We start from the raw sequence: 20416 nt of genomic DNA, 5'->3' as shown, positions 1-20416 counted from the left end.
TTTTCACACAATTTTTCATTTAAAAATGTTGACATATGGGTATATTACTATTAAATGAATAAGTAAGTGCTTTAAAATTTTCTCAATTTTTAATCCTAATATGGTAAATATCAATAGATGTAATCTATGTAAGCAAAAGCTCTAATTTTAAGAGTTGAAGGAGCACTGAGACCAAAAAGTTTGAGAACCGCTGCTGTGTGCCACACTGCCGGTCATCATTTGAGGTGGGGGCAGCGGTGAGACAGGCGTATCCATGGGAAACAGCTGAAGGTCCTCGTCCATTAAGAATGGGCTATTCCTGCAGTTGAAGTCAGCAATTCCTAATGCAAATTCTGTACTGATCTTAGTATATGACAGCATTTATTGATAGGCAGTAAAATGAGGAAAAGGTTTTTCATAAAGGTAAATGGTATTCTATATAAAGAACTGTCTTTTAATCTGTACTCATGTCTTTTATGTATCTTCGATGTAAGATTGGTCTTTATGAAACAGCATGAGAGCAGGTGCCAATTGCAAGTTTCTTGTTTTAATGCCATGTCACTCTTCGTCCCTAATTGGCAATCCTGTGTCATTCCTCTAAGTTGTTTTTTGTAAAACATATTGCTCCAGGCAAGGAATTAAGAGTCTGAAGTCTTGGAAGTCCCTGAAGGTAGGGAGAAAAGATGAGTCCATTCTTTTTGAACTTAAGTGGAACTGCTGACCTAAGTGGTTAATGACCTCAAACTGCAGGAATGGCCACACTGTTGGTGGATGGAGACCTTCAGCTGTTTCCCGAGAATAACCCTGTCCCACTGCTGCCCCCACCTCCCTGAAGGTGGGAAAAAGGGGGAGTTCATTCCAGATGCGAGAGCTGATCAAGGTCTAGGTAGGTAAGTAGAAGCCGGTGTAGGAAAGGAAGCAAATAAGTCACCAAGACAGGTGGTATCTTTGGTCCCATGACAGTGGTTCTCAGCCCCGTTAAACCCTAAGATTATCCGGAGCGCTTGTAAGAAAACAGCAATAACCAGACACCGTCCTCAAAGATTCTGACTTAATTAGCCTGACAGTGGGCCCTGAGCATGGTATCTTTTTTATTTTCCATTTTATATTGGAGTATAGTTGACACATAATGTTTTGTTAGTTGCAGGTGTACCGCAAAGGGACCCAGTTATATATAAACATGTATCCATTCTTTTGCCAATGCTTTCCCCATGTAGGAAATTATTACAGACGGTTGTGCTGTACAGTAGGTCCTTGTTGATTTTCTGTCTGCTCTGCAGTGGTGTGTATATGTTCATCTCAAAGTCCTGATTTATCCCTCCCCCACCTTTCCCCTTTGGTGGCCATAAATCTGTTTGCTAAGTCTTTATAAATAAGTTTATTTGGGCCATATTTTAGATTCCACATGTAAGTGATAGTATATGATATTTGTCTTTCTCTGACCTCCCTCAGTATGTTAATTTCTAGGTCCATCCATATTGCTGCAAATGGCATTATTTTGGTTTTTTCCTGCTGAGTAATATTCCACTGGACATGTGCACCACATCTCCTGCATCCATTCCTCTGTTGATGGACATTTAGGTTGCTTCCATTCCTTGACTGTTGTAAGTAGTGCTGCTGTGAACATTGAGGTCTGTGTGTCTTTTCAAATGATGGTTTTCTCCAGATGTATGCCCAGGAGTGGGATTGCTGGATCGAATGATAGTTCTATTTTTAGTTTTTTAAGGAACCTTTATACTATTCTCCACAGTGGTTGTAGCCGTTTACAAGGAGGGTTTCCTTTTCTCCACACCGTCTCCAGCATTTATTGTTTATAGACTTTTTGTTGATGGCCATTCTGACTGGTGACCTCATTATATTTCTGTAATAATTAGTGGTGTTGAGCATCTTTTCATGTGCTTTTTGGCCATCTGTATGTCTTCTTTGGAAAAATGTCTTTTTATATCGGCACATTTTTTCATGTTTTTATATTGAGCTATATGAGTTTGTATATTTTGGAGATTAATCCCTTGGCAGTAGCTTCATTTGCAAATATTTTCTCTCATTCTGTGGGTTGTCTTTTTGTTATGTTTATGGTTTCCATTGCTATGCAAAACCTTTTTGATTTAATTAGGTCCCATTTTATTTTCCGTTATAGTTTATTACAATGTTCTGTCAATTTCTCCTGTACAGCATAGTGACCCAGTCTTATATATGTTCTTTCTCACATTATTCTTCGTCATGTTTCATCACAAGTGATTAGATACAGTTCCCTGTGCTGTACAGCAGGATCTCATTGCCCATCCACTCCAAATGTAATAGTTTGCATCTGTTACCCCCAGACTCCCAGTCCACCCCACTTTCCCCTCTCCCCCTTGACAACCACAAGTCTGTTCTCCAAGTCCATGAGTTTCTTTTCTGTAGAAAGGTTCGTTTGTGCCATTTATTAGATTCTAGTCATAGGTGATATCATATGGTATTTGTCCTTCTCTTTCTGACTTCACTTAGTATGAGTCTCTAGTTCCATTCATGTTGCTGTAAAGGGCATTATTTTGTTCTTTTTTATGACTGAGCAGTATTCCATTGTGTAATATATTCCACATCTTTTTGATCCATTCATTGGACATTTAGGTTGTTTCCATGTCTTGGCTATTGTGAATAGTGCTGCGGTGAACATAAGGGTGCATGTATCTTTTTCAAGGAAAGTTTTGTCCAGATATATGCACAATTGCAGGATCACGTAGTAGTTCTGTATTTTCTGAGATACCTCCATACTGTTTTCCATAATGGTTGTGCCAAGTTACATTCCCACCATTGGTGAAGGAGGGTTCCATTTTCTCTACACCCCCTCCAGCATTTGTTATTTGTTTACTTTTGTTTTGTTTTGTTTTGTTTTTTGTCTTTTTTGCTATTTCTTGGGCCGCTCCCGCAGCATATGGAGGTTCCCAGGCTAGGGGTTGAATCGGAGCTGTAGCCACCGGCCTACACCAGAGCCACAGCAACTCGGGATCCGAGCCTCGTCTGCAACCTACACCACAGCTCACAGCAACGCCAGATCGTTAACCCACTGAGCAAGGGCAGGGACCGAACCCGCAACCTCATGGTTCCTAGTCAGATTTGTTAATCACTGCGCCACGACGGGAACTCCGTTTGTTTACTTGTTAATGATGGCTATTCTGACTGGTGTGAGGTGGTACCTCATTGTGGTTTTGATTTGCATTTCTTTAATAATTAATGATGTTGAGTATTTTTTGTGTGCTTGTTGGCCATCTGTGTATTTTCTTTGGAGAAATGTCTGTTCAGGTCTTCTGCTCATTTTTCAATTGGGTTGTTATTTTTGCTGTTAAGTTGTGTAAGTTTTTTGTATATTTTAGAGATTAAACCCTTGCCAGTTGCATCATTTGAAGCTCTTTTCTCCCATTCTGTAGGTTGCCCTTTTTTTTTTTTAATGATTTCCTTTGCTGTGCAAAACCTCGTCAGTTTGACTAGGTCCCGTTGGTTAATTTTTGTTGTTATTTCTGTTGCCTTGGGAGACTGACCTAAGAAAGCATTTGTCTGGTTGATGTCAGAGAATGTTGTGCCTATGTTCTCTTCTAGGAGTTTTATGATGTCATATGTTTAAGTCTTTAAGCATTTTGAGTTTATTTTTGTGCGTTGTGTGAGGGTGTGTTCTAGTTTCATTGATTTACATGCAGCTGTCCAGTTTTCCCAGCACCATTTGCTAAAGAGACTTCTTCCCATTTTGTATATTCTTGGCTCCTTTGTTGAAGATTAATTGACCATAGGTGTCTGGGTTTATGTCTGGGTTCTCTGTTCTGTTCCACTGGTCTGTATGTCTGTTTTGGTACCAGTACCACACTGTCTTGATTACTGTGGCTTTGTAACATTGTCTGAAGTCTGGGAGGCTTATGCCTCTTGCTTGTTTTTTTTTTTTTTTCCTCAGTATTGCTTTGCCAATTATGGATCTTTCATGGTTCCATATAAATTTTTGGCTTGTTTGTTCTAGTCCTGTGAAAAATGTCATGGTTAATTAGATAGGGATTGCACTGAATCTGTAGCTCACTTTGGGTAGTATGGCCATTTTTACAATGTTAATTTTTCCAACCCAGGACCATGGAATATCTTTCCATTTCTTTGAATTCTCTTTAATTTCTTTGATTAATGTTTCATAGCTGTCAGCATATAAGTCTTTCACTTCCTTAGTCAGCTTTATTCTGAGGTATTTAGGGTTTTTTTGGGGTGTGATTTTAAAAGGTACTGTATTTTTATGTTCCTTTTCTAATATTTCATTGTTAGTATACAGAAATGCAACTGATTTTTGAATGTTAATATTGTATCCTGCTACTTTGCTGAATTTGTTGATCAGTTCAAGTAGTTTTTTGGTGGAGTCCTTAGGGTTTTCTATGCCTAGTATCATGTCATCTGCATAGGGGGACAGTTTTACCTCTTCTCTTCCAATTTGGATACCTTGTATTGCTTTTGTCGACTTGCTGTGACTGGGACTTCCAAAACTATGTTGAACCAAAGTGGTGAGAGTGGGCATCCTTGTCTTGTTCCAGATTTTAGTGGGAAGGCTTTCAGCTTTTCTCCATTGAGTATTATATTTGCTGTGGGTTTCTTTGTTTTTCCCTCTATACCCACTTTGTAAGAGTTTTTATCGTGAATGGATGTTGGACTTTGTCAAATGCTTTTTCTGTGTCTATTGAGATCATCATGTAGTTTTTTACTTTTGTGAATGTGGTGTATGATGTTGATTGATTTGCACATGTTGGACCATCCTTGTGAACTTGGGATGAATCCCACTTGGTCCTGGTGTATGATCTTTTTTGTGTGCTGTTGGATTCAATTGGCTCAAATTTTGTTGAGCGTTTTTGTGAGGTCCCATTTGTTTACTTTCGTTTTTATTTTAATACTCTAGGTTGGACCCAAAAAGATATTTATGTCATTGTGTTCTGCCTGTATTTTCTTTTAAGAGTTTTATAGTTACTGGTTTTACATTTAGATCTTTAAAGCATTGTGAGTTTATTTTTGTGTGTGGTGTAAGAGCATGTTCTAATTTCATTCTTTTATATATAGCTGTCCAGGATTCCCAGCACCACTTATTGAAGAGACTTTTTTTTTTTTTTTTTTTTTTTTTGTCTTTTTACCTTTTCTAGGGCTGCAGCTGCGGCATATGGAGATTCCCAGGCTAGGGGTCTAATCAGAGCTGTAGCCACCAGTCTATGCCAGAGCCACAGCCACACAGGATCCAAGCTGCGTCTGAGACCTACACCACAGCTCACGGCAATGCCGGATCCTTAACCCACTGAGCAAGGCCAGAGATCAAAGCTGCAACCTTTATGGTTCCCAGTCGGATTTGTTCCTGCTGCACCATGACGGGAACTCCGAGACTGTCTTTTCTCCATTGCATATTCTTGCTTCATTTGTCATAGATTAGTTGACCATAGGTTCATGGGTTTATTTCTAGGCTTCCTATCCTGTTCCATTATCTATATTTCTGTTTTTGTGCCAATACCATACTGTATGGATTACTGTAACCTTGTATAGTCTGAAGTCAGGGAGTCTGATTCTTCAGCTCCATTTTTCTTTCTCAGGGTGAGCACAATATCTTAAAAAAACAAAACAAAACAAAAAAGCAACCTGGGAGTTCCCATCGTGGCGCAGTGGTTAACGAATCCGACTAGGAACCATGAGGTTGCGGGTTCGGTCCCTGCCCTTGCTCAGTGGGTTAACGATCCGGCGTTGCCGTGAGCTGTGGTGTAGGTTGTAGACGCGGCTCGGATCCCGCGTTGCTGTGGCTCTGGCGTAGGCCAGTGGCTACAGCTCCGATTCAACCCCTAGCCTGGGAACCTCCATATGCCACGGAAGCGGCCCAAGAAATAGCAACAACAACAACAACAACAAAAAGACAAAAAAAAAAAAAAAAAAAAAAAAAAGCAACCTCACCAGAGGGTCCTAAAGTTCAGCTTGAATTGAGAACCACTGTCTTCTGGCCAGTTGTTTGATTAGATCCCCTCTGCTTTTATATTTACCATGTGTGGGGCCAGCAAAGAGTGCCACTGGTGCCAGGACAAGGTCCAGCCCTCTTAGGAAGATTGGTGTTTTCCTGAGCTGCATCGTCATATAGTTATTTAATAAGATTTTTAGGGAGTTCCCATTGCGGCTCAGCAGCTGACGAGTCTGACCAGTATCCATGAGGATGCGGGTTCGATCTTTGGCCACACCCAGTGGGTTAAAGGATCTGGTATTGCTGCAAGCAGCAGTGTAGGTCACTGACATGGCTTGGATCTGGCGTTGCTCTGGCATAGGCTAGCAGCTGCAGCCCTGATTTGACCCCTAGCCTGGGAACTTCCATATGCCACAGGAGCGTCCCTAAAAGGATCAAAAAAAAAAAAAAAAGAAAAAGACTACAACAAAAGTACGTAACTATAACTACAGGAGTTCCCATCAGTGGTGCAATGGAAATGAATCCGACTAGGAACCACGAGGTTTCAGGTTTGATCCCTGGCCTCGCTCAGTGGATTAAGGATCCGGTGTTGCAGTGAAATGTGGTGTAGTTTGTAGATGCGGCCCAGATCTGGCGTTGAGGTGGCTGTGGTGTAGGCTGGCAGCTACAGCTCTGATTAGACCCCTAGCCTGGGAACCTCCATATGCCACAGGTGTGACCCTAGAAGACAAAAGATTAAAAAAAAAAAAAATGAATAAATTCATCTCTGCAGATATGGCTGTCCTGTCAAATTGAGCCAGCCACTGGTTAGCTTTTGAGACTTGACACAAAGTAATTTTTACCTGTAAGATCAGCCAAAATCATCTTTTTCCTCACTATCTCTTCTAAATTCTAATGATTTCAGAGGAAAACTTCTATTTTTTCGGTACACACAAACGATAGAGTATATAAACTCTAACAAAACGATTTCATCTCATTTTCTTTCCTGTAAGAGTCTGTAAGATCTTGTTCTCTGAGCTCTGCAAGTCAAGGATGTTTTTATGGCAGGTGTTAATGTGTACAGTGTAACAAGTAGCTTTTTTCTTTTTTGCAAAGTATTAGAAAGTAACAGCATTTAAGAATATATATTTAACTCAAATAGCAAAATAGTAAGATGTTAATGTTGTATTTTAAAACATAGGAAATTGGCTATGCTATCACTTATAAGTAGAATAAATATATGTATTTTTTTATTTTAGGAAAGCAGAACTAGAAGCAGCTATCAGAAAGAAGATTGAGTTTGAGAGAAAAGCTCTATGTATTGTTGAACAGCTTCTAGAGGAGAATATAACGGAAGAATTCCTAAAGGAATGTGTATGTGTTGATAAATTACTATTTTTATCATATAAGATAATGAAATCTAGGTAACATGAAACTTCCCTTGCATTATTGAAGTCTTTGAATCTGTTGTCAGTCAGATGCTATATAATTTGTGCATTTAAAAAATAATCAGGAATTCCTGGTATGGCTCCGTGGAACCAAATCTGACTAGCATCCATGAGGACACAGGTTCTCTCCCTGGCCTTGCTCAGTGAGTTAATCCTGCATTGCCATGAGCTGTGGTGTAGGCCAGCAGCTGTAACTCCAATTTGACCCCTAGCCTGGGAACCTCCATATGCCACCAGTGTGTCCCTTAAATAAAAATAAATTAATTAAAATAAAATAATCAAAGGTTATGCGTTCCTGGCTCTGAATGACTTCAAGATGCTCTAATGAAAGATGACATGCATGTTTTACCCCTTAGTAGTAGTTCTTTAACCAGTCTGTTAATCTCACTTGATTTTCACTGTTTTGCACTGCTGATCCCCTCATCATTTTTCATGTTCTGTATGTTATTCTACTTTAGTAATAGATCATTATTTTTGTTAATGTTATTTCATTAATTTTGATATTTTAAAAACCTGACATCTGGATCATTTATGGTTTAACGCATAACAGGAGAATTATAATCTGTATTACATTTTAGGGGGAGTTTCTTTAATGGCTTTATTGCATAAAAAATTTGAATGCAAATTTCTGTTATGTCTTTGTAATCCCTAAGAAAAAAGAAATGGAAAATTAAAGCTCAGCACTTTTATTACAGAAATAGCTCTTAGTGTGGCCCAGAGATTTTCCTAAGCAAGAGGAATATAAATATGATAACATTTAAATCGATGTAGGTAACTGCATCAGCATCGCCACATTCAGTGAGTCTAAAGACAAACCAGAAAAGCATCATTTGAAACAAATACCTTATGTCACACTCAATAGAAAGTAGTTCGGTCCCTTTAAAAAACAAAAACTAAAAAATAATCTCAAGAACTGAGATTATTTAAACCTGAAGATGTCAAAGAAAAATATTCGGTGTTAGCTTATTACTGTTCTGCACAGTTTTTTCAGAAGATGAAAGATTTTGCACAAATGTTTGTTCAGAAGTCACAGTTACACCTTTGGTATAATTGTGGAAACGAATCTGATTAGCAGTCAGGTTTATATGGTATAGTATACTTGGTATACTTTGTTTTTAAGATTGTGCTTTAAAAATCAGGTGAAGTGGAGGGAGTTCCCATTGTGCTCAGTGAACCCAACATAGTGATTGCGAGGATGCAGATTTGATCCCTGGCCTCGCTCAGTGGGTTAAGGATCCGGTGTTGCTGCAGGTTAAGGACCTGCAGTGTAGGTCACAGGTGTGGTTCGGATCCAGTTTGCTGTGGCTGTGGCATAGGCCTGCAGCTGCGGCTCAACTGGACCCCTAGCCTGAGAATTACCATATGCCTCAGGTGTGGCTGTGAAAAGGAAAAAAAAAAAAATAGGGAGTTTCCATCATGGCTCAGTGGTTAACAAATCCGACTAGGAGCCATGAGGTTTCGGGTTCGATCCCTGGTCTCGCTCAGTGGGTTAAGGGATCCGGTGTTGCCTTGAGTTGTGGTGTAGGTAGCAGATGTGGCTCAGATCTGGCATTGCTGTGGCTCTGGCTTAGGCTGGCAGCTGTAGCTCCGATTAGGCTCCTAGCCTGGGAACCTCCATATGCCGCAGGTGCAGCCCTAGAAAAGACAAAGAAAAAAAAAAAAAAGAAAAAAGTTGAAGTTATATCTTATTTTATTTGGTTTATTTTTGAGTAATACTTTTTTGGTCTTTTTAGGGCTGCACCTGTGGCATATGGTGGTTCCCAGGCTAGGGGTCGAATCAGAGCTGTAGCTGCTGGCCTATGCCATAGTCAAGCAATGCCAGATGCAAGCTGCATCTGTGACCTACACAACAACTCACAACGTCACCAGATCCTTTAACCCACTGAGCCAGGCCAGGGATTGAACCCATATCCTCATGGGTACTGGTCAGGTTCATTACCACCGAGCCACAATGGGATCTCCTGAGTAATGCTTTTTTTGAAATAAAATACACTATCAGTATTTTCCTTTGTTATAGCAATCACTATAGATTACTTTTTCCTCCTGCCTCAGAATTATTTCATGAATTTTATAATCTACAAAGATGCATAGCAGAAATTTGGGGGGGGGTTGTGAGTTTTTTTAAATAATAGCTAACTAACATTTTTTGAGTATTTACTGTGTGTTGAGAAGCACTTTTCTGAGTGCTTTTCCTTTATTTTCTCCTCTGTTTCTAACATCACACCTGTGAGATAGGTACTGTTCTGATCCCTGTGTTTTCAGATGAGACTGACGAGGCTTAGAGAGCTGATAAATTTTTCCAGTCATCTGATGGGAAATGTCCATATCATTTCACTGCAGGGGAAGTTCATCACACCTGCTCACTACAGTGACGTCGTGGACGAGCGTGCTATTATCAAACTCTGCGGCTATCCCTTATGTCAGAAGAAGCTAGGAATTGTAAGTAACTACTTTTTTTTTTTAAGATGTAGACTATTAATTTTTATATTTAGCAAAAAAAATTGTGTAGAAAGAGTAATAAATGAAACTGAGGTCATGAACGAATGACATGGGTTAGCCTAAGATATGCTCCATAGATGACTTAATCTTGGTAACTATGAAGTTCATGTTTATTACTTGAATTTTTTTGTAAGCTGTATTTTCTTTTCTTTAGGTACCAAAACAGAAATACAAAATTTCTACCAGAACCAATAAAGTCTATGATATTACTGAAAGAAAGGTAAGTTTAAAGGCATTTTCAATGTGGCAGTGGATATATAATATTACACTAAATGGGATTCTAAAAATAGGCCTTTAAATTTTCGCCTTGTAGAAAATAGCCATATTAAGAGTTTTTCATTTGTAAATAATTTCATTCAAAATGTTAAAAAAAAAAAAAAAGAAGAAAACTCTTTGCTTACACTTTAGTTGATATACAGACCTTTAAAAATTAAAGGTGCATATTGGCACAAATTCAGGCAAGTGAATCATAGAACAGAACAGAGGGCCAGAAACAGAGGCACTCCTTACATGGACACTGGGTATATGACATCAGGAGTATTTTAGATCAGTGGAGAGAGGATGAATTTTTAATTTTTTTATTTTTGGGGGTGAAGGAGAAAAAGGTAGCTTTATTGCTTTACCAGGTGAAGGGGGCCACAGCAGGCTAATGTAATGCCTTAAAGACTGTGCCCAAGGATGGATTTTTAAATACATAGTAGTGGCACAATTATCCATTCCAAAAAAGTGAAAACTCTATCTCTGTGTATATAACAAGCTCACTTTTAGGTAGATTAAGAACCCAAATGTAAAAGACAAACCTTCTCAAAGACATTATGGGAGAATATCTTTATCAACTTCAACTAGAGAGAATTTCTTAAATAAATAGAAAATTATAGACCATAGACTAGAAACAATTGAAAATGTTTGCTTATTAGAAGTTTCTAAAAAAGAGTGAAAAGGTAAGCTACAAATCAGGAGTTATACTTCTCACATATAACTGCCCACAGATTCATAACTAGAACACATCATCTATAAAAAAAGGTAAAAAACTTGATTAAAAAATTTTTATGGAAGGAATCTGAATGGTTCATGAATATATGAAGGATGCTCCAGCCTCATCAGTAGTTAGGAAAACAGCAAATAAAAACACACTGAGTTACATTTTTGCAGCCCCTAAAGTAGCAAAATTTTAGAAATCTGACGATATTAGTAACTCTTTATACTCTGGTCCAATAAGAATTGGTACAATCTTTTTGAGAAGCAGCTTGGCAGAGTCAAATAGGTGGTCAAGTTTACACGGTCTTTGTGGCCATTCTCCTCTTCTTCTGTGTCCACCCTTGTCCGTGTGCACTAACCTATACGTACATAGTGGGGAGGGTGTGAGTGTTCCTCGTAGGGTGAGCAAAATATGTACACACATAGCACGGACTGTTACATGGTCTTAAAAGGGAAGGAAATTTGGGCACAAGCTGCAACTGAATGATCTGAAAACATTATGCTAAGTAAGAGAAGGCAGCACAAAAGACAAAATACTATACGATTCTACTTATATGAGGTAATGTGTAGTCAAATTTGTAGAGACAGACAGTAGACTTGTGTTTGTCAGTCGGGGAGGTGAAAATGGGGAGTTATTGTTTAATATGTATAGAGTTTCACTCTTGCAAGATGAAGAGAGTTCTGGAGATGGATGATGGTGACAGTTGCACAACAGTAAGAAAGCACTTAATGCCTCTGAATTGTACAGGTAAAAATGCTTCGATGATAAATTTTGTGTATTATACCACGGTTTTTAATTTAAAAAATTATAATTAAAAAAAGGTTCATAGTAACATTGTAATGATAACTAAAAGTTAAAACTCAGCCTTAACAGTAACTAAAGGGGAGTTCCCTTCGTGGCGCAGTGGTTAACGAATCCGACTAGGAACCATGAGGTTGACGGTTCGGTCCCTGCTCTTGCTCAGTGGGTTGACGATCCGGCGTTGCCGTGAGCTGTGGTGTAGGTCGCAGACACGGCTCGGATCCCATGTTGCTGTGGCTCTGGTGTAGGCCGGTGGGTACAGCTCCGATTGGACCCCTAGCCTGGGAACCTCCATATGCCGCGGGAGCGGCCCAAGAAATAGCAAAAAAAAAAAAAAAAAAAAAACAGTAACTAAAGGGTGGAATACTTAGGCATTGACATATAATACACTGTATAAATGAATAAACTATACCTACACAAATGAATCTCAAAAACATAACATGGAAGAGAGGACTCTAGGAATATGTAACTATATGGTTCCATGTAGACAAAGTTTAAAGGTAAGCAGAACTGAATGATGTATTTTATAGGAAATGTATGTGGGTAGCAAAACTGAAGGAAAGCAAAGGAGTAACGCAGAACCCGTGATGATAGTGGTTGCCTCTGGGGAACTCGGAGAGAGATGCCATCAGGGAGGGACACGTAGAAGCCTGCAAGGTTCTCTACTTTCCTTCTTACCCTGGCTGGGAGATTCAGTGGATTTCGTTTTTTTTTCTCTGAACTACATATTTATATTTTATATTCTCTTGTGCATGTAAGGTGTGTTTCACAATAAGAAAAATAATTTGCTGGTTTTTAAATGTTCTTTTCAGTGTTTTTGCAGCAATTTTTGTTATAAAGCATCTAAGCTTTTCCAAGCACAAATTCCTAAAACTCCGGTGTGGGTTCGAGAAGAAGAAAGGTAATTTAAATCATTCCATATACGTTTATTCATGTATTCTAATAATTTCTTTCTGCCTTTTGAGATATGTAGAGAACAGGTCTGATTTTCTTTGGGATGCATTTACTGTATACATTTTAGTTGTGGGGAAATGGTTGTATCTCAAGCAGAACTATTAAGGATTTTACACTTAAAATCAGAAAATTAACTTACAGAAATGTTAGTTGTTTGCTATTTTAGCTTTAAGCACAAAATCTGAACTTTGCTTTCTGCTGTGGTGGCTATTTCTATTAATCCTATTAATGTAATAATCCTGGGGTAAGAATTTTAAATTTTTCCAGAAGATACTGGATTTTGGGAAGCAGCCTAACTCACTGTGTTGTCAGGAAACTATATAGTAAGGTTAAAAAGTTCAGGTTACTAATTCACTTAGTCTTTACTAAAAATTACTGTAATATTTTATAAATTTAAAGAAAGCCAATTTAAAGAGTCATTTTTAGCAGAAAAGTTTATAGACGTTCTTGGGATTTTACCTCTTGAGAAAAGTTTAAATATAACATTTGGAGTTCCCGTCGTGGGTCAGCAGTTAGCGAACCCAACCAGCGTCCATGAGGGCACGGGTTCGATCCCTGGCCTCACTCAGTGGGCCAAGGATCCAGCGTTGCCATGAGCTATGCAGCCCAGATCCTGTGTTTCTGTGGCTGTGGTGTAGGCCAGCAGCTACAACTCTGATCGAGACCCCTAGCCTGGAAACCTCCATGTGCCACTGGTGCAGCCCTAAAAAGACAAATAAAAAATTATAATAAAAAAAAATAGCATTTTAGTAGTTGCTGAATTTGAAAGAGAATTTATTACATTTTAGTAGTTGCTGAATTTGAAAGAGAATTTATTACTGAGAAGATGGTATAATAATATTTAAAAGGTAACAAAAATTATTATTATATAATTAAACCATATTGTCTAGAAATTCCAAACAGAGGCTTAAATTAATGAGATAATGTCTCAAGTAATTTGCTTGGTAATGAACATTATAATGAATAAATAACACAAGGTAGTGTTATTTGGGGTAAAATAGGACTACATAAGACTAAATAAACGTCAAGTCTTATCCGACACGCAAGGAACCGTGACACTGCTGTATGTTCAGTTAGCAGCCGTGGTGCTGTTGACACCTTCACCTGCGGACGCAGGCCCGCGTGGTGCAGGGTACGTGCTGTAGGCGTCGTGGCCTTTGTGAAAGGCAGTGAGCGTGGTGAGGTCGGAATTGCTCATCATTTCTCCCCGAGTGCGTCTGACTCTCTTGTTTGGAGGAAAAAAGAGGTAGCGATTCTCACGTTTGCCTCTTTTCTTGACATTCCTTGACACCAGAGCTGCCCCTGAAGTCCTGCAGCAGCACCCAGTTCCATTTCCTGTGTTAAGACCAGTGTTTCCTTGAGTCGCTCCCAGCTTGGCCCCCGAATTGCTCTTCTGTACGTGTTGAAGCTCGCCTGCTCGTTTAGCTGCTCGTTTAGCGCAGCTTGCGAACCGCATGATAGGTCACCCTTCCTGCCATCTCTGCTTCCTTCACCTGTAGGTATTGGTACTTCCTTCAGCTGATTTAAAACGGTTCTCCGTTCTAATCTTTTCCCTAAAATCTCATCATCCTAGGTTTAGCACTCTCACTTTTCCCCAAATCATGAAGCTCTGTTGATTTATATTTGTGGTTCTTGAAATTCTATTTTATCTGTATGCCTTTTCCTACCTCAGTAAAAAAGAAAGATGAAAATGGCCTTGGGTTCCCTACAGTAATCAATTTAATTTACATTTCAAGTGTGTAGTTATGTTCTTACTAACCCAACAGGCTGTGCATGTGTGTGCGCGTGTACACAGACGTGTTTAAAACCCAATCCGTGGGTACATTTCAGTCTCATTGGGACAGCAGAGCAACACATAGAGTGAAACAAACTCACACTTTTTCTCTTGGGGTCCTGCAGTGTAAGTTAGAATAGACCATTGCACAGCGGAAACTGTAAGCAGAGGACAGGAAGCAAACTCCTGGGAGCAGGCGGGCATGGGAAGGACGTAGTGAGAACATTTGCTCACTGGAAGTAAGGATGTATGTTGGGAAAAAGTACAAAATAATGACAGGCTTGACACCTATCGAGGGGCTTGGCTAAGTGTGGTACGTCTCTAAGTACTGAGGAGCCATCAGGTGTTTTTGAGCAGAATTTAGTCTGGCACTGGCGTAAAAGATGAATTAGAGAAAGGATCATAATGAAAAAACCCGAAAGCGTCCTTAGAAATAATTCAGTCAAACTTCATTATCAAACTGGCTCACAAAAATTAAGTGTATTTCTTAAGCTAGTTGTAGATTGTGAACAAGGATGGGGTTCTTTGATTATATTCCTCTTGATGGAAAAGAACCAGTGCGTCAGCTCTAAGTGTACAGCTGTCATGTTGCACATAGTGCAGCTGTATTCCTTATTTGTGTGCAGTACTCGTCTGTGTGCAGCCTTACCCGTATTTGTCATGTCTGGATGCATCAGTGTTCCCTTAATTTCTAAACTCTTGGGGCAGCGATTCTGTCACTTTATTTCATGAACCCACTAGAGGTCACTGTGCTTCCACCAAGAATGATATTGTCCTGTGTGCTAATTAGAAGTCTAGGCTTGAGTATTCTTTAAAAAAGCTTCTCTAGCTATTGTTGATATAAACTACAGAACTGTGGTATTTTGAAGAAAGTCTGTTCACATATGAAAGGGGTATAACGTTCAGAACCTAAAGAGGAAAAATGGCTTTTAATGGCAACATTCAGTGTTTAAAGCAGAGATATTTTTATTAGCTTAGGGTGAGTTGTAATAATAATTAACTCTATAGCATCATCATCATTTCAAGTCATGATTTTATTATATTACTATTTTTATTATTTTAAAATAGGAATAAATTCTAAAATCCACTCGGAATTAGGTGTTGTAATGACCTCCAAAATCTTTTTTTTTTAATTGCTATTTAGTTGTCATGTAATATTTTGTTAGTTTCTGGTTATTAAATAGTGATTTGACATTTGCATGCATTATGGAATGATCATGATACGTCTAGTATCCTTCTGTTTCTGTACAATGTTATTACAGTATTATCGACCGTACCCTTTATGCTGTATGTCGTATCTCCAACGCTTACTTTTTTATAACTGGAGGTTTGAACCTCTTAATCCCCTGCACCTATTTTACCCCCCCACACACCCCTCCTCTCTGGCAACTACTTGTTTGGTCTCTGTATCTATGGTTGATTTCCAAAATTTTTGACTGTTGTATATGTATTTTACATTATCTAGTATATACATGGAACTGAAGCAAAAGTTTTATGAAACAATTTTTATCTCACTACATGAAAAGCCTCTGATATTTTCTACTCTGTTGTGTTTTCAAAATGCTGGTTGCAGCCCCCTTAATTGGTTGGTCCTGATCTGCAGATTTAAGAGCACTGTTTTCTTGGATCTAGCTTAGGTTTTTATTTGTTTTACCATAAGAAAGTGTTATCAGCACTCAATCTCATTTTCCTAATTTTGAAGTACAATATTGTGTTTAACCCGAGCTCCCCTTAGTTCTAATGTTTCACAGTTCTAAGTCAGTTGCTCCTGCTAGAGTGAAAGTTTTCTAGATAAGGGAATGTCTTATTGGTAAAAATGATGAAAATTATCAACGTAAGCCTAGGGAAATTTGTACTACCTTGGTGGAAAGTCTGTCTCATTTCAGAGTTTAGAACAATTACTGACTCAAGTAACTTGAACTCTTCAGGCTGTAAAAGATAAAGGTTGATAAAGGATTGAATCAAAGTTTTTAAATTATGGAGAAACACCGAGAGTGTTTTGTATTTTACGGTAGTCCAAGACAACCTGAAGTTTACATTTTCAGGGACACCATGATCTTACATATGATTTGGAAATAGGATATTAAAATTGACTTAATTTGGTTTTTCTTACATTATTGTGGAAGCTACTATAATACTCACCAGATTCTAAAATACTAAAACCTATAGTGCCTTTTAACATTTCTCAGGTATTATTTTGTTCCGTAGTAGACTCACCACCTCATTGGTAAAAATGTGTAAGTTGATTCAGGGTTTACTCAGATTCATGAGTTCTCATTCCATGCTTCTGTTGAGGCTTTGGAATCAGAAAGCGTCTTAGAGGTGTTAAAGCCCCTTGCTTGTTGTCATTAGGAAGGGGAAAATACCTGGAGTATGTCTTGAATGTCATGGTCAGCAGCAGTGCTTCTCACAGCATGTCTCCTGATGCCCTTGCAGAGACAAAAACACTGACCTAGATGGCCTGGGTCGTGACGCAGTATGATGCTTTTCCTGTTGTAAGTTAGAAATTTTTCACCCACTTGGTGGCCAGAAACAGACCACATACAGTTTTGTTCCTTGGAGACCACATGTTGGTTTTGGTAGTCTTATAGTTACATTTATAAACCCTGTTTGGTTGACTTTAGGCTCTGACAAGTCTTTGAAGGAGGGGAGTTTCTTGAATTGTAACCCAAAAAATTAGGAGTTAAAACTGAGAAGGAAGGACAAATGTTGAGAATCAAGTTTTGATTTAGCAAATGAAATTGGGGTGAATGGTTAATGCTGACAGAGCTGAAAGCGCCATCATGTGGCCCAGAGAAGGGGGTTTTCACACAGGCTTCTTGGCAACAAACAGTATAATCTCAGAGGTGCGGAAGCCAAAAACCTCTGCCGAACAACTTCTATAACCTCTTCCTGGACAGCTAGCTCTCTCGCTTGGTAGACAGAATAAAAACTGTCTGAAACAGGTTTTAACATGTCTCAAATTATATTTGAAAAATTCCTACCATGGGGGGGAATTGTAGCTTACTGCTTCTTTTGGTTTGTGTGTAACATACACGTTCCCACCCCCCACCCCCAATGTCTCTTGGCCTGTTGGTTCTAGTTTTAGATTTCCTTGGCGAATGGTACAGGTAATCGTCAGATTTATCCTTTCATGAAGATGATGTGAAATGTTGATGAAGAACCAGCTTGAAGGCATCTTTTAGCATGGTTACTTGGTTTTAAATGGAGTTTTTACCTTGATGGAGACAACGTACACTTGGCAGGGATTCGGAAGGTACTGACTTAGGGTGAAGAGAAATGGGGCTTTTAACAAAGACAGCACTTTAGAGTGTCATCTAAAAAGAGACAGACAAGAAGGAGCACTGTAACTTGCTGTCTTTCTAACACAGCTGACGCCCACAACAAAGTTGTATATTGAACCTTTTGTCCAATACCTCGTTAAGCTCAATGTTAGTTTATCTTGGTGTCAGATACCAGTCTCCCCTTTTCTAAAATGACTTTAATTTTTTCCACTCTGTCTAATCCAACCTGCCTTTTGTACATCTGGAATCAGGGTATTCAGTTCAGTCATAAACTGTTTAGTGCAGTTTTCTTTATGTGAAGTCAGAAAGGTGAAACCAAGGAGAGGAAAATAGTAAAGTTAGCATCTGTGGGGGTTCAGTAATGATGATGTATCTCCTCACAACCTTGGGGGTTCTTTTCTTCTGACTTTAATTAGAGGCAACATGTTAGAGTTTAGACTTTGTAAAACCTGAATTAAATGTGCTACTTGATACCTGAAATGATCTTAGAAAGGCAGTTAACCTCTCAGAGCTTCAGTTGCCTCATCTGTCAAAATAAAGTTGTAAGTTATATGAGGATTAAATGAGATAGTATGCAAAACCACCTACTGGCAGAAAGTGTGGGGAGGTGAGAAAGTTCTAGAGAAGAATGGTGATCATTGCCCGGAAATGGGAATGTACTTCATACCGCTGAACTATAGCCAAATTTTTTTTAAATGGTGTATTTTATGTATGTTCTACCACAATTAAAAAAAGTTCACCTACCTTAAAATAAGCCCTTAATATATGCTAATTTCCCCCCTCATTAGAAACTGAATTTTGTTTTAATAATTCTTGTTTTACTTTTCGATTAGCCCTTGATTCAGCCATCCTTGTACCTCATTCGTATTTGGAACTATTCTGCCTCCAAGATCTTGAAATAAGAGCTTCCCGTCTCTGACCACAGCCTCTGTCTCATCTACAGCTCTGGCTCCTGAGTGTGCTCTGTGACCTGGTTTTGACCTCCTGTCTCCGCCTCAGCTCTGTTCTAGGTCGGCAGACCCCGTTAACCTGGTTGTCTTGAGCTCCACAGGCAGCAGCTGCATAGCACTCTCTCCAACAGTCGTGGGTTCCTTCTCACTTTTCTCCTCCCCGTGTCCACCTTCCCAAGCCTCAGCCATCCTTTTCTCTTTGTTTTTTCTCGGTGCTTCGGTTGCTTAAGATGATTGGCTCATGTTCTCAGATAAGACCATCAGTGCTTGAAGTGAGCTATCCCGTTTAACGCAGGCCTCACCGCATCCCTGGGGAAACACCCGCTGTTCCTCATTTTGTCCTGGTGGCGCTGAGGCCCAGAGAGCTTTAGTGACTCACTCAGGAACATTCAGCTCATGTATGTAGATGTGGGACCCACGCCCAGGTTTGTCTGGGACCCAGGCCTGCACGCTGCATGCTTTTGGCCCTGTCCCAGTCTGTTCTGGGTAGTATCCGCTCTGCGCTCACGTGCTTGTTCTTTGTTTCTTAATGACTATGATTCATGCAGACATTTGCGCCTCTCCTTAACCTTTGAAGCCAACCCCCACCTCATAGCAGCGACAGCCTACGACTGACACCAGTATCCCCTCACCGTCGTCGTTTCCGTCACAAGCTCTGTCGTGTCTCAGCCTCCTCGGTAGGACCCTCTGTTACCGTGCCCCCCTCCTCGCACCACCAAGGCCTTCCTTGATGGTTTCTTCCTTAGTTTAGGATTCATTTTCTTCCCCTTTCAAACTCTCCTTTCCTACTGATTCTTTCTTCTCTACTTTTCCTTTTTTCTCCTTTGGCTGCCCCACGGCATATACAGTTCCCAGGCCAGGGTCAGATCTGACCTAAGGGGCAGCTGTGGCAACACCAGATCCTTAACCCACTGTGCCAGGCCGGGGATTGAACCCGCGTCCCAGCTGCCGATCCTATTGCACCACAGCAGTAACTCCTCCTACTTTAAAAAGGGAGGGAAAACCCTGAACAATAGCCTTTAGATTTAGCAGACCCATGGTAATTGGCGATCTTAGCGAGCGTCATCTCAGTAGAATAATGCATATGCATTTCAGGAGGCAAAGGGTTGAGGACTGAGTAGGAGATAGGGAATTGGAAGTGATGAGCTTAGGCTTCTTTAAAGAATTTGACAATGAAATAGGGAAGTTCCAGTCGTGGCACAGTGGTTAACGAATCTGACTGGGAACCATGAGGTTGTGGGTTCCATCCCTGGCCTCGCTCAGTGGGTTGAGGATCCAGCGTTGCCATGAGCTGTGGTGTGGGTCGCAGACGAGGCTCGGATCTGGCGTGGCTGTGGCTCTGGCGTAGGCTGGCAGCTATAGCTCCAATTCGACCCTTAGCTTCCATATGCCAGGGGTGCAGCCCTAAAAAGCAAAAAAAAAAAAAAAATGGGGAAGGACAGGGTGGGTTTTTATTTTTTAGAGATAGGCTAGATATAAGTATGGTGGCTTAATGAAAGAAAAGAGAAAAGGGGGAGACATTTGTGAGGTGAAACCTCCGAGTAAAATCCAAAGTGTTAGCCTCAAATATCTTCATATACAAACTATATGGATTTTACACGCCCAGCTGAATCTGAAGCTTTGCTTCATTGGTTCAGCGGGAAGTTTTCCGTCTCTAATTTCCTGTAGCAGCTAACTTCTCTCTCATGGTACTTAGCACATATTCTCTTGAATTGTGTGATGCAAGGGTGTAGTTCTTATGAGCCGGGCTTGATTCCTGGCTTTACCACTTACTAGCTGTACTCAGTCTTTGTATCTGTAACATGGGAATGATAATAATAGCTACATCGTTCTTATAAGGATT

At 39.7% G+C, this 20416-nt stretch overlaps 1 protein-coding gene across 7 annotated transcripts in view; it reads left to right on the top strand.

Annotated features, from left to right (window-relative positions):
* RPAP2 (RNA polymerase II associated protein 2) overlaps nt 1-20416 on the top strand; it is an 83935-nt gene that overhangs the window by 4251 nt on the left and 59268 nt on the right. For all 7 annotated transcript variants that reach the window (XR_014844782.1, XM_003125906.5, XM_085024015.1 and 4 more), the window contains exons 3-6: nt 7144-7258; nt 9673-9771; nt 9986-10051; nt 12424-12512. Coding sequence is in view for 1 of the 7 variants with exons in the window: in XM_003125906.5 (XP_003125954.3) it covers nt 7144-7258; nt 9673-9771; nt 9986-10051; nt 12424-12512 (369 nt within the window). In the remaining 6 variants the exon portion in view is untranslated. The remainder of the gene's footprint in view (nt 1-7143; nt 7259-9672; nt 9772-9985; nt 10052-12423; nt 12513-20416) is intronic.

Source organism: Sus scrofa, chromosome 4 (assembly GCF_054392235.1).
Source record: "Sus scrofa isolate SSC_HxYL_T2T_F1_AM1 chromosome 4, Sscrofa_HxYL_maternal_Yorkshire_Landrace_v2.0, whole genome shotgun sequence".
In the NCBI taxonomy this organism is placed as follows: Eukaryota; Metazoa; Chordata; class Mammalia; order Artiodactyla; family Suidae; genus Sus; species Sus scrofa.
This window is presented reverse-complemented; position numbering and strand designations above follow the sequence as displayed.